Raw genomic sequence first — 25,083 nt, 5'->3', positions numbered from 1 at the left:
TTGCCATATGCAACCAAATCAAATGATCTGATGTAAAGCTTGCCCAAGTTAGGGAAAAGGCTTTAATCGGGCTTTGGCTCACTCTCTAAATGTGACTAAGATGTTTTATAGCTATTTCCAGAAAGCAAAACTTCACTATAAATCAACACAGTGTATTACCTGCTCAGCTTCATGTATGCACATGTGTCTCCTTGACTTAATAAAAGCTATTCTGCCTCATTATAAAAACTAACTTCACATTTTCTTTTTGTTATCTTTTCAGAAACGGGCTAAGAGCATAAGAAAAACATATTTGGCTTAGTTTATTCCCTTCCCATTATCAATTATTTGAACAAATATATTATTGGACTTAAAATGCACTCTGAAACTGTGATTTTAATATACTTTATTGAAAAAGTACACCATTTTAAATTATTTTCAATGGGACAAAGCAATGATCATCTCTATCTACCAAGTCCTTTTTTGATGAATCATAACTACCATATGCCAAATTCACATCTGCATGACTAGCAAAGTAAAAAGATAAATCTTTTTTTTTCAACACATCTTTAACAGTTTATATCACCAACAGTTTAAAATCATGAAATGCTGATGTTCTGACTATATTTCATATCCTCTATGTTGCACCATTTCCCAGTTCACAGTTTATCCATTTATTAGCATGCCAATTGAACACATCAGTCAATGTCACCTTGAGAAAATTGTCAATATCAGAGGAAGAAGAACAAAAGGAGGCTTAGCACTAAGACCTGGGACACCACCACATTCTCTTGCATTTTCCTGAAGAGGAAAAAAGAAAAGAACAAAAAAAAAAAAAAAAAAAAGAACAAACAAACAAAAAAAGAACAAAAAAAAGGAAAATAAATACAAGCCAAGACTTCTGATTACGATATATGAGAATTTATCAAACTGCATAAGCGGAAGATTGATACAAACCACAAAAGCCGTGAAATAAATATACTCAGAAAATAACACATGTATTCATTTTCATTTCAACAAGTTAAGCTGCAGACTAAAAGCAAGCAGAATCAACAAGAATCATACAATGTCTTCCATGCAATATTTTAGGTCTCTTTCTACATTCCATTACAGAACCAGAGGCACCAAAAAATTACTCTTGTGTAAAATGGGTGTCTTATCTACTGCACAAACCACTGCAATAGTGTCCTGTTCTATATCAGAACTCCTTACTGTCCATCAGTGCTATGGAGAACACAGGGTAGAAATTATGGGTTGTGACCTGTCCCAAGAAATACTATGTGTAAATATGATAAATATTCCATCACAGTTGATATTGTCAAGTTAGTTTCTGAAATAAAAAAACATTAACAGCCCAAAATTCCCAGCCGTCTCTAATGAGGAATCCTGTGGTGAGTGCTTAGGCAAAATGAGCTCCCATATTCCTGGCTGCCAATCTGTGCTCACATCCTACCACATTCTATTACTTGACATAAAACAGTCTACAACAGCAGCAAGACAAAACACTGTCTACAGGAGTACTAAAAATTTTTTCTGCACTTACAATACCACTTGCTTCCTTTAGTTAAGTTCTGAATATTCTGAATATTTACCGATGAGTTTCACCTTATAAGGCAGCTTTCCTATTTGCCTTTTTATAAAAAGAATAAAACTGCTACTAGAGACTGAAATAATAATAATAAAAAAGTAGAAACTTACTTCAGGGTGAAATCCATGGCAAGATTCTGGGCGTCTTCTTATCTTCTGAGATTTTAAACGTTCACATTTAAGGGATTCATTATGTACCACGAAGTTAAGGAGAGATCTTTTGAACATCGCATTTAAATATCCTGAGTTCGTTGAGTGTTTTGAAATGCATGCAGTGAAAAACTTTCAACTCGTCACTTTTTCCTTTCATTCAAAGATCTGAGGTTGTGTGTGTGGTCAACACAAGAATAATAATGTAATTCTACTGCTTTCACCTCAGTGATCCATTGTTCAGACAGTATCATTTGCACTAACACTATTAACATGTTTTTAAATAACATCTGCAATAAAAGCACACCGCTTTTGATAAATTCCAACTCATTAGAGAAAACAAACCCTGAAGGTATATAAAACAGCACAGAATAAAAAGTATGACAGCTAAAAATCAATTGCTATATTTAGATTGTTATATTTTTATATGTTTGAAAAGCAGGCTTCTGAAATGGTTTCAATACTCCCAATAAGTCTTAAAATGGCCGCACAATCAGGAATTTCAGAAGTTCCAATATCAGGATTTCTACCCTCAGAAGGAACTTACGTACTTAGCTCATAACGTGAAAGAAGTCCCACTACCTAAAAATAGAGACTGTGACCTTACGATACTTAAAAATGCATGTAAGTGTGTTTGCTTAAATTTTATTGGCTGTCCTAAATTCCTAAACATGTGAATTCTCCTTGAAAGTAAGAATGCATTCTCAGATGGCTTAATTTCAACCAGCCCCAGCTGTGATGCATTCTTTGAAGTTCTTAAGTCACTTTACGTAAGAAGAAAATTTTCAGTGTTTACATCTTGAATCTCTTCTTGACAACTATGCAAATAAAAGGATATATCTTATTTCTATAGGTGCCATGGTAATGGGTGGGACAGAATCACAGAAGCATTCATTATCTACTACCACCATAAAGAGATTGCTGCTTGGGATTTGCTGGATTACAAAGGACCTGCAAATTAAAAGAAAATAATTAATGGTGACATTTTCTATATTTCTTAGCAACAGGTTTTATAAAGGTATTTTGAGCCTATCAACAACACCTGTGTTACAGTCACAAATCTCACTGACTTCATATATTGTACTAAATCTCTAAACCTTGTAGAAGAAGAGGGGCTTGGGCAATGCTTTGCTCAGCTGATAGAATATACTCACATTTTGAGATGCACATAATGGCTGGTACACAGGTGGAACGGAACAGGTTTATTCTGCTGCTGTGTTAATGCCTGTCACCTTGAATTGGAGCACAGCTGAATTGTCAAGGAACTTATCTTCTTTTTCTTTCCTTTGATACTGAATCTTCTTTTCTTCATAATTAATAACTAGCTATGTATTTATGGTCTGGAATTTTCAAGTACACGTGAAACCAATCAGCAAAAATAAAACAGGTTGTTCTGCAGCCAGATGGTAATAGCTCCAAGTCCCTCCTATTGCCTCTAGAATCACGTCAGGGGCTTTATTCACTCTGGATCTTGCATGGCATGAAGCAACGTGAATTGTTGAGACAGCTTTCATCTGGCCTCCTGAGAGTAATTTTATTTCTAGGCTAATAAAACAGAGATTAAACCTCAAAATCTTCATAAGTGGGGAGATTTTAGAATAATGCCAATTATATGGTACAAATATGGTGATAACTCAGCACTACAATCAAATCAAGACAAAGTATGCAACTGAAAGGGAGAAAGAGAGAAATAAAGATATTGCTTGTAAGAAGAAAAGCACCCAGGGGGGAACAGGGAAGGAACCTGTGGGCACAGTTTAATGGTCCACATAGCAGCAATGAGCGCAATTCTTCAGCACTTACAAAGAGAAAAGAGGATGGTTGAAGAGCCGAAGAGGCATTGTTTAACCCTTTCTTTGAAATTCGTAACAGAAGAAAAAGAAAAGCTTTAAGATTCAGAGACAATTCTTCATAATTTCTTAAAACTTTAGATTAGAATTTATATGTAATATTTACAATTTCTGCCAATACTCAAGAATCTGTGAAATCTGAAAGTTCCAGGAATTAGGTGTTTTTCAGTGTGGTATACTGCTAAACGCACAGAACCTTAACTGAGGGTTTGAGCACCAAGATGATGTGGAGAGAAACATTTTTTCTCAGATATCTTTATGTAAAATACATATTGTCTTACTAAAATTACTCCCCGCATCTTCCAAAAATCACATAAAATGAAACTGTGGAAGGGGTAAGGAATCTTTGAACTTAGCTCCAGAAAAAAGAAAAAAAAAAAGTAAAAAAAAAGTTGGAAAACCTGCTATAAAAATGTTGCCAACAGAAAGCTTAAACACTTCTCAGCATTTTTTAAACTTACTAAACCTCCATTAAAATTACACTTAGAGTGATCTGCAGTGTGTTAGCTTAATGTTTATACATGAAATATACATTTATGGCATAACGTAAAAGGTTGAACTTTATAAATGCACCTATGAAACAGCTGGAGCATGTAGCAAGACTGACATCATTGTAATGGAGCATCTGTGGCTTTGTGGATTTGTGTGTGGAAGAAATGGGGCTAATAAAAGGAAAGGAGGGAAAATTCTTAACAGGCAACAACATCTGAATTGTACTGAATGAATTTCTCAAAACCATTATGAATAATTGAAACCTCAAAAGACAGGAAAAAAAAAAAACACAAAGAAACCTAATTTGATTTTATTCCCAATCTAGTTCAATTTGCATGTTGTGCATTTAGAAATATTTATAATATTTATAATATTTATTGAATCTTTTAAACTAGCTCAGAAAAGGACATCAAAGACAGAGAGTCATCACGATTGACCGCTAAATGATTCACTCCTCTTTGAGCACTCAGGAGTAATTACTATTCTGTTGTACCCAAGGTGTGACTGGCTCAAAGACCTTTTCTAACAAGTCCATTTGTGGCCCCCAGGTAAATACTGAAGCATGTCAGGAAGTGTGCATTATACAGCTAGCCTGAATGTTGCCATTTAATAAAAGGGGTAGACATTCTCCATTTTCCATTTCACTTTTAATTTCACTCACTTGGCCAGGGTGGCATAAGGGCTGTACAGTGTAGGGTACATCTTTCACATAAAAGAGAGGAGAAAAAATAAAAAGGATATTGATATTTCTATCAATTCACCAAGATGGAATGAAAAGAAGAAAGCACTGTGATTCAGAAGAAAGTTTTCACTACAGAATTATGATGCTGAGTACATTACTTCATGGGCTCCTAGACAAAATGGTCAGAAGCTATAAAGGTTAGTAGGAATTATATTCTACAGAAAATTTTGCTAGAAATGGTTATTTGGGTGTATGTGTATGGATTTATAGAAATTAAAAATTAAAGAGACTGCAAGGATTAAATTTATTAGGTTAAGTAAAAAAAAAAAAAAAAACCTTTCTAATTCTGAAATTGTAAAAGATAGACATCTACAATTTACACTGGTTCATTTTACCAAACATTGGATATTTTTACAAATCTATAGTCTATTATATTTTTATATATATCTTTTGCATATCTATAGTTCTATTACAGACATTTATGGTAACTGCCAAAGAACATGTGATTGTCATCTAAAGAACTATAAAAATATGAAACTTTTGGCTCACTGAAATATTTTTTTTTCCACAGCACATAATAAAATCTAAACAAATATTTTTCTGGAACATCTCCTTGACCATGCTAGAGACAAATTCAAAAGAAAACTTTAACTTTCACAAGAAGTAAATGAGTGTTTTCCCTTTCACAATTATTGAATATAATCTTTCAATGAAGTTGTGAAGCCAAGTGCATGCTCTCACCAGTCACTGACCGTGAGGTCACTGGCAAAGGATTTAGATATCACCAAGTGAAGACAGAGGACTGAAGACGGAGATTGAGTTGAGCAAATGATTAGAAAAAAAAAATCTAATTTAGCTTTCTTTTCTAGTAAGAGTGTGCATGAATGAATTATACTTCTTTCAGCTGCTCTAATTTAAGATCATTTCACATACATGAGATATTACCCTCACTAGAGCATGAGCAAAGAAGTTCCTTCCAATCATTAGACTCTCCAGTTGCTATGTGACTATTTGGATAATTCACATGGCACTGCTTCCATGCTCACCATCATCCCAGTAGCGTGTCTTCTTTTGGTGTTCAACATTCAGCCTCCATGGTGACATGTGCTTGCATATTTGAAACTCATTTTGAGTGAATGAACATGCCAGTAAGTCTCAGGAATGGAACATTCACAGGAAAGAGAATATGTATGTACACAGTCAGAAGAAAATCTTTCTTTTAAATATTGAAATATTCCACCAAAATGTGTCACTGTGTACAGCTTCCATGACTGCACTGGAAAATAAAGCTAGTGACAAAGTAATGAAAGGGATTTTGTCCTTTAGGTAAGTTCCACTGTGAATCTCTTAAATTTATATTATAATAAGCATTTCTGAACACCTGCTGGCTGAGGTTGTCCTTTGTGTCTCTGGTAATAGGAGAGCAAACAATCAGTAACAGGCTAAGGACTCCTCTTGAACTTTATTGCTGCGTTAACAAATAAAAGGAAGCCTATGTTTAATGCCTACACTTAATGTTTATAGAGAACGTTTTGTGTTTAAAGGGTAAAGCTCTTTTTAAGTTAAGTAAATCTTTTGGTCTGAACCTTTTTCCTTTGCAACAGTATCATCATCGTTTGACAGTCATTGCATAGCAAAAGCCTTGCATACGTCTCCATATATAAAATGTAACAAGCTGTTGTGGTTCCTGTTATGTTGAAGCCACACTGAGTCAGTAAGAACCTTATTAATAATTTTGCTCCATCTTTCATCCACTGAGGAACTGGCTTGGTTTATTTAAAGTGCCAGTCCAGAGGTTCAAAACAGGCTCAAACACAAGCAGCTTCTTCACTTTGCTTTCAAGGGGAAGGTAAGGAAGGAAGGAATTTGATATCTGAATGGAGTAGGAAAAAACCCTATTCATACCAAAATATTTTATTAATAAAGAAAAACTAAGAGTATAGAGGAAAGCTTCAAGAAAGTCTGAATTTTAAGTCAGAGCATTAGACAACGCTTTTCATTTTCACACACACTTTATCTTTTGCTTTCTATCCTATTTCTGTATCAGTTCATATAGAGCATCTGCACAAATATCATACAAAATGAATTGGAAAATAAAATTAGCTTCATGCTTTACCTGAAAATAGTAATTTATTTCTCAAGTATGCCAGTATATATTAATCTACTCCTTGAAAATTAATTTTTGCACTGTGGAACGGAACACAAGAAGTTGGAATTCATTTATAATTATATTTGCTAAGGTTGTACTTACGAAGGCATGATAAAGCATGCTTTTAAGAAGTGAGTTGTTATTGCATCATAATTTCTTAAGGTGGCCTGGAATTTTCGAAGCGCCATATAAGAACTGCAATACACAACCCAGAGAGCAGTCGTGCTGAGTGCTCATGTGACTTAGGTGCCTATGTTAGAACACTAATCATCTCCAATCTGAACAGAGTATGTGCAGACACACAAACAATTCAAAGATAATTCAGACCAGGAACTTGGCTTTGGTGATCTGATTATCCTCTGCCTTTCCGTCTTCCTCTCTCTTTAATGGCAAAATAGTGACCCTATAAAGAAAAGCAACCTGAACTTGGTGAAATGTGATGCCTAAAGCAAAATGCAGACCACAACACCTGTTCTGAAACATCCAGCAAATTTTATTAAAACCTGTTTTTCTTTGCATTTGAGTCTCTTCGTTTTGCTTATACTAATGAGAGCTTTCATAGAGTTATAATATATTTATTACATATAAGATTGTTTCTGAATTTTTTTATTTTTTTTTTAAATCAACTCATTTCACCAATGGCAACTCTATTTATTCATATAAGAGTTACCTTCTCCTTTAGGGAGGAATAATTAGAAAATACATTCAAGGTAGCGGAGTAGGGACTGAGCAGACACCACCCTTGCTGCACAGCCCTCTTTCCACACCAAGTGCTTCTTTCTTTTCCCTTTTTTTTTTTTTTTTTCTCGAGATGAATCTCTCAGGTGGCAAAGTATCAATAAGGCAATTGGGATAGAGACAAACAGCCTTGGAAAGGAGGGAGACGTTCAGAGCTGGGGGAAAGGGATTATAGAACAACCCATCTTTAAGTAAGAAGACATTTTCTGGCCAACCTGAAGAATACACTCTTCAGTAAGCTACTTACTGCCATCACTGCTTAAGGCAGGACATTGCTTCATGTCTACCTGAATTGCAAGGCACACACTCTGCATATGATAGGCTTCACATCTTCTCTCTTATGCTGGCTTCAACCAGAATCATTTTCCTAACATAAGTGCACCCATAACAGGCAAAGCTAAGGTAATTCAATTTCAAATGTGTGTCTTATTCAGCTAAGCTAACTTTAATGTTTGTTTACTCTCCACTGTTTGACTGTAACATCCACTATTAAAGGAAATCAATATCTCTGTAAACTGGCTTAGTCTCTGTATTTCCAAGCAGGAGAGCCAAACTATTTCTTTGTCCACTGGCATCCCAAATGCCATCACTGGCTGAACTATTTTCCTATTCCTGGATTAGAACCACGCTGCCATTATTTGGTGGCCAGTGACACTGCTACAGAACTCGTTTCAATGACAAAGAGATGATAAATCTCTTAAGTAGCATTCAGCAATCTCTGATTTTCAGATGTTTTCTCTTTTGTTCTTCAGACAAAGACTGAAAAGTGTTTAAGGGAAAAAAATGAATGACAAGGAACAGAGAACTATAATGATACACGACAAGACTATGTTTGAGGAAACAAAAATGTAGAAAAGGTATATTCCCCTTATTCTGCAGAATGGAAGATGTTTCTTTGAAATTTGGAGATAATTTGAGTACGGCAATAACATCAAATGCCATTCAATTTATTTAAATACAGTACTGCATGTTTCCAATTAGAACTTAATTTGTTTTATCATAGAAATACTGCACTGTTGTGCTTTGTTTTAGGCCATATCTTCAGATCTAAAAATTACTGATCTATAAGGCATATTTTACAATCAACTTCAATTAAAAATTTTTTTTTACAAAAATATGTTCTTATTATGCCCATGCTTATGATGACAGATGCTATGGAGTCAACTACACGGTGGCAGTAAACATAGGTGGGATTTTAATCCTATAAAACATTTAATGTCTGTTCAGATTCATATCTAATTTCATGACAGTGAGCTTTAACGGACTGATTCAAGGAAAAAAAAAATCCTTTATGTATGTTTTTCTTTCTTTTCTTTTCTTTTTTTATTCTTTTTCTGTAATGATGGCAAGAATTCTAATATTATTGCTTAATGTCACCATGATGACTGTGGGACTTACACTCAAATTATTATTGGAATAAAATCCCATTGTTGTGTTAGCATATGTCTTTCCTGCCAATACACAATCATATCAATCATTTTTAGGAGGTAATAAAAAAGATATTTTAGCTAGCAGTTGTTTTGGCCAAGAAGAAGCCTACAAAGCCTGGAAGAATTTCACTGAAAACAATTAGGGCAATATTTTCAAATTGGCAACCTAATGCATGCACAAAGACTTGAAAAAATATTCTGAATTTCCATGGTATTCAACTAAGCCCCAAATGGGAGCTTGAGCATCTCTGTAAATTCAGCCATTTCCCTCCAGGCCTTTCAGTGTATTTTTTTCAGTGCAGACCAGCACCATAGAAGTTTGTATATTTTGGATTAAGATTAGTTGTTACTTTGGGATTACATTTCATATATGTCAAATTTGATCATTCCTATTTTTTAGAGAAAGAAAAAACATACCAGCACCAGGGTAGAGTAAGTGGAAAATGTGCATTCTGCACTCAAATATCTGTTACTCACATAACTATTGGTTGCAAATGTTCAGCCCTAATGGCCTGGAACAAACTTTAACCATTCAGCTGAAATGCAGATATGTGCCCAACTACTATCATGTGCTTTCCAGGCTGCTGGCCACATTTCCAACTCACATTTCTCTCACTTATCACATTTTTTAAATGAATGAATGAAATGTTTATATCACATTTATACATTGGGCTAGTTGTTTTTTGTTGTTGTTGCTTTTTTTATTTTCCCACCTAAAATAAATGGAGTTAGAGAATGGAACATCTTTAACGCAACTTATAAAAATAATACATATGCCAATAATAACATTTCTGAGAGCAGTTAAACTATATGAAAAAAAAAGGACCTCGTCATTCTATCATGTAGAAAGAGACAGATAAGCTCTCTGGCTCAGGCCTGTAACCTGAGCCCAAGCTAAAATATTGCTACTACTCCATATAACCTTACTGACTTGAGAGCAACTCGGTGTCAGTATAAACATACCTAATCAAAGCAAAGTTCAGAATGAAGAAGGAAAATGAACAGTATCATCCTCAATGTTGCTGCAGGCTTAGAACACCAGAAAGTTGCTGCATGGTTGGTAGCTACTCTGTTTCATAGAACCGCAGTATCATTAAGGTTGGAAAAGATCACTAAGATCATCTAGTCCAACTGACAGCCCTTTCAGACAGGAAACTCCAGAAGTGCCATTTATCTCACATTATCAGGAAATGGTTTCTCATAAATACATCTTGAAAAATACTATCTTACGAATCCCACCCTAGAAACTTAACAAACATTCAAAAGTTTTGAATACATAGAATTTGACTTTTACAAAAGGATTTGTATAATGATGAATTTGACAACATCCCTCAGCTTTCTCTTTCAGCTGCCCCCATTTGTGACAATGTGTGATACAGTTTCAGATCACTACGGTTAGATTTCGCTAGGATTTCAGAATTTCAGATCACTAGGATTAAAGTGAACTGCAAAACTTGTGAAGATACCAAGCTCAGAATTTCCACAAACTTTAAAAATTAGTCAAAGCTGATGTCTCTGGATAAATCTGAGCTCACTTTTGAGGGTGTGGTGTAACATTGAATCGAGAGGTAGAGTGTGTACCTGATTTTGTAATAACTGTTTAAAACAATGGGCATAAAACAAATCATATCAGAGAGTTCTTATAACTCAGGTATTGTTTTTTGACAGTGGCAACAGGTTAGCATGAAGACAAGATAATATAATTCTGCAGTGTTAGCCAATGTGTGTGTTTTTAGTAGAGCTTTTGAGCCATACTCAAGTAGCTGTAATTTGTATTGAGAGACATCTCAGATATTTTAAAATGTTAGATAATGTCTAAGCTGAATTCCAAATATAAAGATTGAAAACTTAGTTGATTTCTTCTGACTTATGAAGGCTTATAAATAGGATATGATATTGTAAAAGTCACTGTCGTATTGCATGTGTGCTAACTATTCTTTTCCACAGCTTTATGTTTAGAACGCACTATCAAGCTGCAAAGAAGCAATTTATATTGAAGACTATTTTTCCAGTATAAATAAACCACCTGCCTCAATGCTATGAAGTTTACCTACTGGGAGAACTAACATCTACCTTGTTCACACCATTTCAAACTTGCTTTTCTTGTTGCCTGAACAGAGCAACCATTAGTGGTAAATTTTGATTTAATTTCATCTAGATGGAATCAAGCTGGCATTCTCCAGGACTGCTCTGATGCAAAAACTGAAGTGTAAATAGCAAAGATGACCAGGACTTTCATTTTAAGAAGTGTAATAAAATCTAGAACCAAAATGCTCATTGGATGTTCCCGCAGTGTGCTTTATGAGAACGTTGTCTGTATAGATATGAAGCACTGACTGGGATGACCACATCTGAAAGAATTATGTGCAGTATCTGTCATTGTCTCCACATATGTATTATTTAAGGAAATGTATAAGTGTTCCCTTGTACGGAATTCAAATATGAAGCTTCACGGTGTTTTTCCAACAAAAAGGTTATTAAATATCTGTTAAACTCCAGTTCACTATAAAGAGAAGTGTTAAATGTACAGATGCCTAAGCCTCATTTGTATCATTTTTCATCAAACAAGCTGTATTATATTGTAAATATATTATAAACTGACACGAGTTTCCTAGTATTAGCAATTCTTCACAGGTGTACCTGGCTTTAAAAATTCACAGTAGTGCTTTCTAATTGTAATAAGTTTTCTCCTTCCAAATCATCTTTGATATGTATATTACTACTCAGATGAATATATTATGACATTCATATAACATTTTAAATCTCCTGTCATTACAAAGCATCCTTTCACTGTGTCTGCTTCTATCTATCATTTGTTTAATATTTATTACTGCTTGTTTAAAGTGTAAAATTATGTTACTTTTAAGCAGTGGTAATATTTACATTTTACAGCACTACTGAGCTTAACTATGAACACTGAACAGTGGAGATCACCACCTTCCCACACATAAGTTTTATATGTAAACATCTCAAGCAGTTCAGCTGTGGGCTATTTGGAAGACATTAGTAGGGAACTGAAGAGCTAAGAGGTGAAGCAAATCTCATCCTACTTGTCAGGGAAAAAAAAACCAAAAAACCTACACTGATACTAATGAAAACATCAATGAATGTAATTGCTAGAAGTCACTCCATGCATCTCCAGGGTTTTAAAGTACTTACAGGTGGACCACGTGGCTAGTGATATGAAGTTCCCTAATGAAAATGTTTCACATAACTGCAAGAAAAGACCCCTGAACATTTCCTCATTTTTCTCTTCCTTCCATGGAATCCGCATCACATTCATTACATATTCCTTGTCATTAAAAACATCCTTTGAAAAAGAAGACTACTGTGGTCAGATTTATTTTTTACTTTAAGTTTAGATCCATGGTGATTTTTTATTCTTTAGCCTTTTCATGACTGCTACAGTGCCAAACAAATTGCAAGAGATGAACTGAATTAGCAAACAGAGATGTGCATAGCTTTGGCAACTAGATAAGCAAACTCCAAGGTTTGTTCCTTTTGGAAAGCTTCGACACAAATAAAAACCAAGAATAATAATGAATAACTATATCTAGTTTCTTAGAAGAAAATAGTAATTTACAGTGTTTCCTAAACTGGTCATTAAAAATATACATTATCAAGGGGTAGAGATAAAATTTCCCACACAGTGGCTTTAAATTGCACCTGCATGCCAAACAGTGTAATCACTGTTGCTTTTGGAGTGAAGAGGAACTTACTCAACACACAATTGTTGACATGTTGGTAACATGATATAGGATTTTACACTACGCATAAAGACCTTTAATAGAATTCTACCAGTCCAGATTGCATAATTTGATACTTTTTGCAAAGGAAAAAAAAAAAGTCTCTGGGGGTCTCCTAAATTTTGAGGGTTTTTGTTACCGCAAAGTTCTTCAAAAGCTGATGTTGCTCCAGAGACCTCTTAACACATAAGTTTTCTGCAAGTCTGGAAGATCCCATTTTCAGAGGTGCCCTTGAGACTTCAACAATTAACTACTGAGGTATGCGAAACATTGACTTTCCTTTGTAGATGCTCCTCGACTTCAACAAACATCTAAACAAAACTCAGAGATTAAGATCTGTCCACCATAGCCAAGGTCAGTGTAACTACAGCACACCTTTGACTCCAAATGGGCATAAGTCAAAACCATTTATGTGCATGGTATCATGCATATTTGGCATGGTTACTGAAAAGCAGCCGTACAAAAACATACAGTCTAAACATAAAGTATAGTGAAATACAGAGAACATTTGCTTTCCTTCAGGGTCATATAAGATGGATATGGTAAAATGAATACAACATAAAATGTCTTCGAGAAGACTGATTACAATTTACTGCCCAAACTACTCCAGGAAATCGACAGGAGTATTCTGATGTATGTATATAGAGCTCCAAATGAGAAGAAATAGGCCCTTGATGCTTTGCTTGTTTTATGTGGCAAGCTGATTTGTTTAGAAGTAAACTGACTACATCTGAAAAGGCAAATGATTATTTATTTCATGGGAAATTGAACTGCATATTTATTTACACATTTTAAACACGATCAAGTACAGCAGTTTGGCAAGCTTCTACTGAGGAACAAATGCAGAAACATTTTAGCAAATGATGGCATAGCTCAAGATTAAGCGGTTTTTAAAAACCATTACCATTTTAGTGTCTACAGATTGCATCATTCCTGTGACTAATATACTCATGCCCTAAACAATCTGAATCTAATTTGTATTTTTATTTATCTTTTACTGCCAAACAAATGTAATCGGTGGACAAATCTTAAATTTGCCACTAGACGTTCATACAAAGGGTTTAGCATCATCCTGAACAACAATTCCATCATGTCTGACCTCTTTTTATTGACAATGAACAGAGCACAATGCTCAGCGAACTATGCAATACTTAGGCCAGAATTTAATTACTTAAGCAATTCCTATGAATTTAATAGTTAATTTACACGTGATATACAACAAAGTAAAGGGAACACTCATATTTCATCTTGCATAAATAAATCTAGTGCAGAAATCTGTCCCCAAGTTAGGATGATCGTAGCTATATATTTCCTTTTTTCTCTACTGATGATAAGCCTCTCTGATTTTTACTTTTCTTTCTATTTTATGTCTTAAGTTTATGTGCAAAGAATCAACTGGAAAAAAATCAATTGGAAAAAAAAAAAAAGCAAAACATTTCTTTATGCTTATGGTATCAACCCTGTGGACCTATGAGTAATTCAGCTCAAACAGAAGGGCACTTTGCCTTTTGGGTCACTGGTAGTAAGGCCAGATTTTTGATCGACATTCAAGTCCAGCAGAAGAACATGAGAGGGTAGAAGGGCAGATTTTAAAACATTTGACTGTGCGACTACTGTCTGATTTGTATATTCATAGCTTCCAGAGCTGCACATGCAAGTTTGGCAAGCATGAAGTCAAATGGTTCCTTGCAATTCTAATACACATACTTAATGTATTAATAGATCATTTTATTTAGTAAGTTTCTGGATCTACAAAAGAATATTTGTATCTACATTCATGAGTTAACAATACAATTAATGGTGCTTTCCCAATTGAAAGTAAGTAAAAATATTAGAATTCTCCAAAGAATAGATTTGCAATTAGAGAAAACTTTCTTTCTGTTTATTCTAAAAATTGATGAGTGGATACACTAAAAACATCAGGTAACTGATTTGGTCAGACAGACGATAATCCTTGCTAATTTATTAGAAAAAAACCATAATTCTCAGTGGTCTCAAATATCAGCAATTAAACTCTGTAATGCAAAGAGCTGCAGAAAGCAAAAACTGGTCATGTATCTGGTGAGAATTGCTGGAGAACTTTAGTTGACATACTTGCATTAAAAATTGGCTAACACACTGTGGCAATACCTCATAAAACTGCAAAAGCACTGAGATGCTATGTTAGCCAAAGCATATTTCTGACTCTTTAGCAATTAAATGTTTCCACTATTGAAGCTGCCATGGAACATTTATCAGTCCATCATCTCACTTTTCTGATGGACTGCCTTTCTTTTTCTCTTTCTTTTCCTCTTTCTCTCTTTCTCTCTTTTTCTTTTTCCATTTCTCTTCCTTTTCTTTTTGCTTTTTCTTTTCCTTCCTTCCTTTCTTTCCTTCTTTCTTCCTTCCTTCTTTCTTTCTTTCTTCCTATAAAAGGGATTAGCTTACTGGAAAATATGAAAGCAATTCATATTTTTAAAAAAATCCCATTTTTTTTCTTCTTTTGTTGACAGCACACAGAAAATGTGGGTTGACTTATTTTTGATTGTTCTTTAAATAACAGATTAATTTAATAATTGCTGGGATATTGAATAACAAAAAATTGTGGGGTTTGATAGCCAAACCCTGACCCTAATGACATTCTTACTTTAATTCTTATTTTCTTTTAGGCTCCTGCTTTCTTAATAAAACCTATATTTTTGAAAATCAGTTTTAAACACTGCAAATTATCCCAAAGTAGCATTTATTTTTTGCTAGTAAGAGATAAGTTTACATATAGAGAGTATACTTATACACTCAGTGCCTGACTCAAGCCCATTTCAGTCTATAGGTGCCTTTCCATTGCTAGAATAACTTTTGAGAGATGACTTGCTAAGGTAATCCAGCCATTTATAAAGTAATTAGCATAAACCACAGAGTGTGATGTATGTGTGAGGATACATTTTTTAGACTTTTTAGGATACATTTTCTAGATATTTTTTTACATTTTAGACTCACATTTGTGAGTCTAAGCATCCATCATTAAAACTTAGAGCATTTATAAGAGCAAGGCTTAGTTTTCCTAACTACAGCTGGCAACTGTTTCCTTTTGATTAAGCACTGTGAAGTGCTGAGTATTCCAGACCAGTAATGGCACATACAGCGTTGAATAAAACTGAGCCCTTGCCTCTCACCACATGACCCTGGATGACTTTGACTTTGTTAGCAACAGCACAGTATTTGTACTCCAAAATGTCTTATCTAAGTAATGCTCTATGATTTCAATTAACAACAGTCATCATTTTTACTTCTACTCTACACCTGTTTTTATTCTCTTTTTCAGACAAGGGCTCTCTTGTGCCTGACACTGTATGAAAGAAAGATAGTGACTTGAATAAGTAGCCTACAACAAAAACTTCCTTGCAGCAGAGTATTGCACAACTTCTAGTTGCAAACCTGTTCACGGTATAGTGACTTTTTACAGAGTGCACTTGAGAGGAAGTGGTTATCCTACAATATCAGCATGGATGAATATTCAGCTAAATATTTACATACCACTTTTTCTAATTGTAATAAATGTTGGCAAGCGTACTACATAAGTTGATTAATCTGTAACACAATCCAAGGAGGGCACATAAAAATATTTCACTGTCTCAAAGGGAGGTGAACTGAGCGCCACGTATACAATAGCCGCTGTTCAGATGTGTTCACAGAGCAAAGCATCAGTTCACATCTGACTGCATATAAGGCTGAACCCTAATTTTGAGTGATTGAGCTCATCATTCTTAAATTACAAGCGTTAAGCAATACACTTGCTTGTAAAAATATTTATTGATACTGAGACCACGAAACAGAAAACTGGGTCAGAAGATGTAGGTCTACAAAGGACTTTGGGTCAAATTCCTTAGCTGTTCTGCGGGAAAGTGTCTGGGGTTATAACAAAAATATTTGGAATCTAATGTAGTCTGCAATCTTAGATGCAATTTGTAGATTGTTAATGACAGTGGGTAAATGGTATAATGAAGAACTTTCCCATGAGAATCTAACAGTTCTTCTGGATTATTTCTTTAGGTTTTGCCATTGCTTGTGGAGAAAAATAATGGGTGCCTTGAGATCAGTTTGTAACTTACACGGTTTTCTTTTCTTTCTTTCTTTCTTTTTTTTTTTTTTTTTGTTCCACTGTGGAGCACAAAATGTTTTTCTATGAAAAAGATCTTAGCGCATTATTTCTGAAATACTATAATTTTCACTCAACGCAGTTTCCAACTCATTGCTGTCCAAGCACTGAAGAATTGTGTTATTTTTGAAAGTTATTTCCTTTGACCTGAAGTTACCTAAGAAGACAGACTAAATCTGCATCCCTTTGAGAAAACTTGGTTCTGTTAGATTAATCTTCTTTTGATAGAAACGTGCCTGTTTGCAATGTTGAAACACAAGAGATATGATAATTGTTAAACAGCTTTACAGTAATATTCTGCTAAATGAGCACAAAAGTGCTTGAGTTCTACAGAGCTGGCATCAAGCAGCCAAAGCGGTGCAATGTACACTGCGTTTGACACGTCAAGTGGAAAATCCATAGCTTGATTTTGTTATGTTTGTTCTTTTCAGTCAGTGGGACTGAACACTAAAACACTTAAAATGTTCTCTTGGATCGACCTACAAAGAACTTTGTATTTCTATCCTACAATGCCATATAATAACAATTATTCACACTAGAGTGTAATAATATCCATATAATTAAAAGTTGGTCAACAGCAAATAAAAAGTGAATGTCAGTGCTTGAATGATATCTCCAGTGCACTTACTGTTATTCTCTATTCTAAAACAGTGAATACATTAAGGAGAAAATTTAGCAGCCAACCCAAAAGCATAACTATTGACTTCAAAAAGATGTTTTCACCTTTTTTTGCTATCTGCACATTGATTTATTCTAGAAGGGGACAGCTGTAACAATTTTTGCTTGTCTTAAACATTATTGATATTTATATTGTTAGAAAAAAATATTGCTGTAAATGTTAATCTCCATGATAAATATGACTGCTCAGCAAAAAGGAAATCTAATTAAAAGAGACTAATTGAAGTACAGAAAATTGCATAAACAGTATTCATGTTCAATACCTACACAATTCTCCAATTAGAGTGCAACATAACTACAGTACCAATGTCATTGTACAAAGGCATGAAATACAGAAGAGACATTTTTGGTATGAAGGAAGAAAGTCATCCTTTTCTTTTTAACCCTATGACGGGCAACTTTACAGTAGCACCAGGAGAACTGAGAAGGTTACAGCACTGACATGAAAGATGTGTTACTACTAACTCATCTTTCTAGCTATGAAAGTTTGAAGGATAGGTTTAATCTTCTCCCAGTCTTTCAGCCTAATAGTTGTAAGGAGGAAACATTTGGCATGCAAGTAAAACAACCAGATCTCACCACAGCACAAGGGAACTTGTAACCTACCCAGCAGAGTTCCATTCCTCTGTAGAAGCGCTAACAGTACTAACTTCTGTGTATCCAAATCTTTGCAAAATTTGCCTTAGACTGCTGCCCATTCCCAAGAAAAGACTTCAATATTCTTTGAAATTAGCCAAAGTTTCTACTGGTTTTACATATATATATATATGTATATATATGAAGAAAATAATAGCCACTGCTTTAATTTAAGAGTATTAAACTTGTAAATGACCCCTGGAATAAGAGACAGTGGTTGTTATCTAAGATAAAACACACAGACTTGTACGTTCTTCAACATAACCTTGAATAATTCAGTTTTACTGCTTTGCCACAAAGTTGTATAAAACAAAAATCAAAAGGGCTTACTTGAAACAGTCATCGCAAGCAATATTCCCCGTAGTCTCCTTTATAGTGCGTTCGGAAACAAAAGCTGGATATTCAGTATCACAGGGCTCTAGGGTTTGTTTCAACCTCTGCGCTATAGGCACAGCAAAAACATATCTTGATGTTAATATGGGAAGAACAGCACACAGAATTCTGAACAAGATGAGAAGCTGTATTACAGAGCACAGAGAATGGAAATGTTACTCAGCTTCTGCCACCCTGTGAGATTTCCTAGGCAGTGCATAACACTATTTTTTCAACTAAAGGAAAAAAATCTATCCATAGAATGTAATTTTGTAACACCTAACCATTAAAGTAGTTATTCATGGTTTAGCCTTTGCCAAACTTGTTTATATTTATGGACAAGTTCTTATTCTTTCTCCATGGAATTGGGATGGACTTGCTGCTGTTTTTATTTCAGTGATGTGCATCAGTAACTCATTAAGTATCAGTGCTTCCATGTATTTGATGACTAAATTTTGATGGATTTTACTGAAGCCAAAAATACTTTTTTTGAGTTAAGACTTGGGGATCTCTAGAGATTCAGCAGTTGAATATAAAGTCTGTGGGTAGGGGACAGAAGCATTACCTTGCCTAGAATTAATGCCTGTAATCTACTTCCCAAGACTGTAATCATAAAAACACCATAACAATTTTAATTAGCACAAGGGTGAAGAAGGGGGCATTATTTATACCTTAAAGGTGGGGAAATCGAGGCACAAGAAAATGTGAGTGTTTAAGGTCAAATGACAGGACAGAAGCAGGGCTGGGAACTACAGGCAGCTCTTCTGACTCTCACGCTGATGCATCTGTTGGACAATGCCTCTCCCTCATTCCTTCCTTTACCTCTACACCCCTTCATTCTTTCTTAACACAGAGATACACTTGCACATCAGCACAAATGTTAAGCCTATCTTAAACTAATTGCTAAGTGAGAAAACAAGACCAAGTATGACAAAAATAGATTGCACTAAACAGGCTCTTGGACTCCACAGGTCTTCCATTCAAGACAATCCGTTTCAGAGCTAGTGGTGAGCTACTACATACTGACAAGGGAATGAACAAAACTGCATTTGCAATCATGTGTGTTTCTGAAATGTATTTAATTAGAACAAACATTCCCCTGAAGAGTACCTCAAGAACAGTACTGAAACTGGTGAGAAAAATTTTGTTGTTTCTGATGCTTCCATTATGGACACGACCAATTTTACAACTTACAATGGTCTTAAAATTTATCTGAGTAGCTCTACTGCACCTCCTCTCTTTCTCTTATTTCCTCCTTACCTGTTGCTAAGAATGACTGAAATTTATCTCACCTGTAATTTTGTGTTTGCCCTCATTTATATCAGTACAAGGGTCTTGTAATGGAGGCTGCCAAAGACAGCCTCTCAGGCCCTCTTAAGAGTCCAGAAGATGGTGGGATTGCCCAAGGTTTAGGACATCAGTTTCTTCTCTCACATTTCCACATTTCCACATTCTCTCACATGATTAACATTACAAGACCACGTGCAAGAGTATTCTTCCTACTGTGGCTTTGTAAATCAACAGGTGCATGGGGAAGGTCTAGGATTTTAACGTGTCATACTCTATTACTGTTACAATCATTATATGAAGCAATTTCCCCATTAAAAGACTTGAAATTTTGCTGAGTTTTATTAAGCACCATTAAGTAAAAATAACTGAATCTGTGAGTTCATTGGTTTTATTTTCATGCTTTGAAGTCATACTCATTACAACTTGTAGTGGCAATGTAGCATCTACAGATGAACATACCTAAGTACATGTTTTTCTTGCCTGCTAAATTTTGTCTGTAAATCTCCTTTGTTTTCACTTTGCTAATACTTGCTGATTTCCAAACTATCACTTACTGCCTAACCACATCTGAACTGGACAAGCAGTGCCATAAAACCATGATATTCCAGTGAGTGTGATGAGAGGGTATTTTGGATACCCTTACTCATCAAAGAAATGGAGCAGGGAATTGTGTAGCAAAAACTTCACTTTCAACTAAAACATGAATGAAAATTCTTCAGTTACTCTGCTGATTTAAAGTGACATGAAATGATGTCCTCAGGAAATGAAAGGTTGCTACTTATTAATTGCTGCCTTTTGTAGTTAGCGTGTGTAAAAACCAAAACAGACATTTATTTTAAAGAGGTGAGGAGGGATGCTGCCCTTAGAGGATATTTCTCCTAACATACAATTCAAGTGTCATTGGATACTTCATAACGGGATATATTAAGGCATATTAGTACTGTACACTTGAAAAAAACCACACCAAAGAAAGTAACTATTCTCTACTCAGGCTGCCTTGTGCTGCTGTACAAACAGTAAGTGTGATGGCTGGCATACCTGCCCTTCCTCTTCAAATATAGGAACAGATTTGACTTTCCTGGGGCTAGCACAGCAAACCCTGTTATCCTACACAGACATCCATGTAAGAGATCTTTTCATCATGGTTAGGGACATCACTGGAAAGCGAGTTGTGGTTTTCAGATGACCCATACAGAAACTGCTGATAATGAAGCAGCTCGTTTTCATGGACATCTGTTTCTGCATGTGCATCCAGTTTACACCAGGCTCATTGTTCATGCAACAGAAAAATTGGCTGCAAAGTTGCAATAAAATATACAGTTTCAATCAGTATGGGAAATGCTTCACTACACTGATGCACCTAAATCTCAAACCTTCATCTCCAGCAGACACCCATCTCAGCCTTCTTTTCTCTCGGCTAAGCACGTACATCAGCCAGAAGCTGAGAAGTGGTTTGCCATTTACTGCTATACTGCCCAGTAGCTGACTGGTAGAGGACACTGAAATACTCCAGGGCATCAGGGTGTTCAATTTTCCCAATGCTCTACTTTCAGCCAGGTTCTTATTTTGGCAAAAAGACAACCTAGTACCAATGAAAATAGGAATTAAAATATAAAGCAACACGTTTAATCCCTGCCTTGCTGGAGTATAGAAAACTGCAAAGCTGAGGCTGAAAAAATCACTTTAAATCATTGTACCAGTAAATGCTGTGCTGCAAAACTGACCTCCGAAATAGCACACTGACTAGCACTGATGCAAATTAGCTCTTTACTTCTGAGCAACACTTCTAAAATATCATTAAAAAATCTGTGAAAATATGAGACAACTGAAATTCAAAACTTAGAATTCTTAGGGATTCTTAAAATTTCACTGTTATTTCAGAAGAATTTTGAATAGTAAAATAAAACAAAATATATTTTTAGCTTATATTGTTTAAAAATAAAAACATACTAAATTTAGTATGTTAACATTTAAAATTTATTTCCATATGAAATTATATTGAGATTAACATTTTCCTTTGGAACTAAGTTGAAATGGCATTTTGAAGCAAAAGCACCCCACACATATTATAACAGCTCCAGAAGAAACATAGTAGTAAGGAGAAAAAGGCAGGCTGTTTAACTCATAGATCATCTTAGAATGAAGAGAAATATTTTAGAGGAAAAAGAAAATCTACTATTTCATTCTCTATTCTTTTAACTTTTCCATTATAGCAGCGCATTGCATTCGTAGAGCACACAAGTACCCTGGTTATTCATAGAAGATCTCAATTCTCCTTTTTATTTTAGGAAATATTAAAAGAGAAGAGGATGCTGAAATGAAAGGCAAACTAATTTATTCAGAAGTCTACCATTCAATCTAATTTTTTAATGTACATTTAAATTGAAAAAGAAAGTAAAACAGAATTTACACTTACCTTTTGCTGTTAGATCAGAGTGCCACCAACTGCACAGATTAAACTCCACAAGGAACCTAAAGAAATTAGATTTTTCAAATTATCCCACAGAATGTTTTCAGTACACAACATTGACTGCAGTTCGATACCATTAATCCCACTTTAAAGAGAAGCTAATGCAGAACTGAAATTCATGTGGCTAACGTAAGTCTGGGGTTATCAACTTCTGCTTCTGTTGTATCTTACCGCCAGGAATTTATTCCAAAATAAACCATAGATTTCCCTACTGCTAAACTACATTCTTATTCTTATCTGGTGTCCATAAAAACTCTCGGTGCATGGCAGCATACAGTATTTTTATTGGTGAACATTACTGAAAGCTCCTCTTCATCATGTAATGCATTTTGACTCTCTAGTAACATGCCATGAGATTGATAACAACCCTCACTGCCTCGAGGAGAAGAAATAAAATAATTCCCCCAATTACTTCACGATTTAAAACAAATATATATATATATTATTTCTAGGAGCAGCAAAAACTGATTAACTGGTGCCTAATCAGCTCTAAATAAACACCTAGTGAATGCATTTTCCCCATTAAAATATACTTCAATTTGCTCTGAAGAATGGATTGAAAAATATCCGTCTATCAGTTAGTGTAAGTGTGGAATGTAAAACCAATATCCAGATTATCATAGGAATATGAAACTGCAACGTTTCTAACCACAGAAAGTTCACTGTTCTTTTTTTTTTTTTTTTTTTTTAAGTTATCATGGTTTGCATCAAAGTCTTATTTTAACGCGATTTATTTTCCTGATATTTACTTTGAGCGCTGTTATTAAGATCAATCTCTGCCCTCTGGCAATAGCCACCCAGTCGATTTTCCTTACCTTTTATCCCAAATTCTCTGGGAAGCTCATATAATTTGCAATTAAAACAAACGGACTACAAGAAAATCGATTAATTCTATTCCAAGGGAGATAAAATTAGTTTGACCTGCAGCCCTGCTCTCTGATAAACACCGTAAAACAAATTCAATACAGGCTTCCACTTCATACAGTATTTCCCTGTGAATTCATTGACAAACTTTCTTAAGGGCAATGCTCATTTTATGTTAACTTCAATTTTTAGAAGAATTAGACAAGGTGGAAACTGAATACAATCTACAGAGTATGCCTTATCTGGCATATGCTGTAAAGGGTCCATCTTAGAAAAATTCAGGAGATGACAAACTCTGCAGTGAATCACTCTAACAGTTTGTTGTATTCACAACAGCCTTCCCAAGCAGCACCACAACATGACACGTGTTAAACTCAACATTCACTGTTCAATTTAACCACAATAATAAATTTGGATTGTATATTGCAATATACTAGACTTACTAAGCAAAGACATACAGATAGAATTGAAGACCACGAATAATGTAATAGAAGTGCAACTGCACCTTCACATAGCTGGGATTTTTTCAGATTTAATTTAACAGTGCTAAATTGGACTGGGAAAAAAAAAAAAAAGGAAAACTATCACCAAATTTAAAATAATAAAATAAAATACAGTATATGTAAATGACAAAAACAAAAGATGTTCATCAAGCATTCAAAAATACAAATACTCATTAATTTATATAAATATCCATTAAACTCTTGAAAAAAATTACTTACAAGACAAGCTCTGTCATAATCCATTTTACTGCAGCAAAGAAGGCATTATAAGGCTGAAGAGAAGGAATTCATTTAATAAAAGGGCAAAACATGCAGTATTTATATCTTAACTGAATTCTTCGTGTAAAGACGATGTTATGGATATTAAAATGCATGGGTAGCATGAGAAAAAGAACAATAATTTTGTTATGAAAGAAAATATACCATTCCTCCAAATAGTAAAATATACAGTAATGAAATTTTCTTTTAATGTGGTTGGTTGGATACACAGATTATCAACTGGAAAAGGAAAGTTTTGCAAACTATTCTTAAATATTTAACCTCTAGGGGTTCCTATTTCCCAGGCTATTGCTGGAGAAACAGCTCTGTTAGAAAACATGGGCTGCAACTCACAGAATTGCCTCTCTATAATGTAAATCTCTATTCATTATCTCAGTCTAATGAGACTAGGAAATGCTTCTGTCGTTTGAAATTACCTAAACAAAGTCATCTGTGTCATAGTGAAGGCTCACTTTTAAGCACCGAATGTAATTTCTAAGATCCTTGCTGGATTATAACACAACAAAGCAAATATTTTTAAAATCCTGTGTTTACAGTACTACGAATAACACAGATAAATAATAAAACTTTGGTTTATGTATTAAAAAAGAATATCCATAAGATCATTGATTTATGAAAGCATATTGCTCACTGCCATGAAATTCTGAAATAACAAGCCAGCAGAATGCAGCCCAGGACTGTCAAGGTTTTCTCCAATTAAGTACTGTATGACAAGAGAAGATAAAAAAGCTGTATTACCTAGGGATGAAGACAAAACAAAATTTCAGTCCTGTGGGACATCCTTTTTATTTTCATTCCCAATCAGAAAACTTGACATTTCCCATACAAGTAATTAAATATTTTGTTGTGCACTTCTGCTTGGATAACAGTAAATTATATAATGGAAAATAACACGTACTTATTATTTGTAACTAATATACGTAAAGGATAATATGTATTATTAAAATGTAACTTTTAACAGGAGAGCAGAAAGAAAATGACATAACTCTTTAAATATATCAGGAAAAAAAAAGGATTTCAAAATCATGACTACAAAATCAGAAAAACGTGTTG

The 25,083-nt window shown here is 34.7% G+C and overlaps 1 protein-coding gene across 6 annotated transcripts in view; it reads right to left on the bottom strand.

The window, feature by feature from the left end:
• Positions 1-368: 368 nt before the first annotated feature.
• Positions 369-25,083, bottom strand: part of CACNA2D3 (calcium voltage-gated channel auxiliary subunit alpha2delta 3) — a 409,731-nt gene continuing 385,016 nt past the window's right edge. For 3 of the 6 annotated variants that reach the window (XM_414338.8, XM_040646762.2, XM_015293405.4), the window contains 6 exons: positions 23,971-24,023; positions 22,331-22,386; positions 18,583-18,694; positions 2,555-2,667; positions 1,678-1,760; positions 369-780 (listed from right to left, as the gene is read on the bottom strand). In XM_414338.8, coding sequence (XP_414338.3) covers positions 688-780; positions 1,678-1,760; positions 2,555-2,667; positions 18,583-18,694; positions 22,331-22,386; positions 23,971-24,023 — 510 coding nt within the window. In that variant the 3' untranslated portion in view covers positions 369-687. Of the gene's footprint in view, positions 781-1,677; positions 1,761-2,554; positions 2,668-18,582; positions 18,695-22,330; positions 22,387-23,970; positions 24,024-25,083 lie in introns of those variants that run through there. The other 3 variants (XR_005839457.2, XR_006931360.1, XM_025154606.3) reach the window with 2 other exon arrangements.

Source organism: Gallus gallus, chromosome 12, assembly GCF_016699485.2.
Source record: "Gallus gallus isolate bGalGal1 chromosome 12, bGalGal1.mat.broiler.GRCg7b, whole genome shotgun sequence".
In the NCBI taxonomy this organism is placed as follows: Eukaryota; Metazoa; Chordata; class Aves; order Galliformes; family Phasianidae; genus Gallus; species Gallus gallus.
This window is presented reverse-complemented; position numbering and strand designations above follow the sequence as displayed.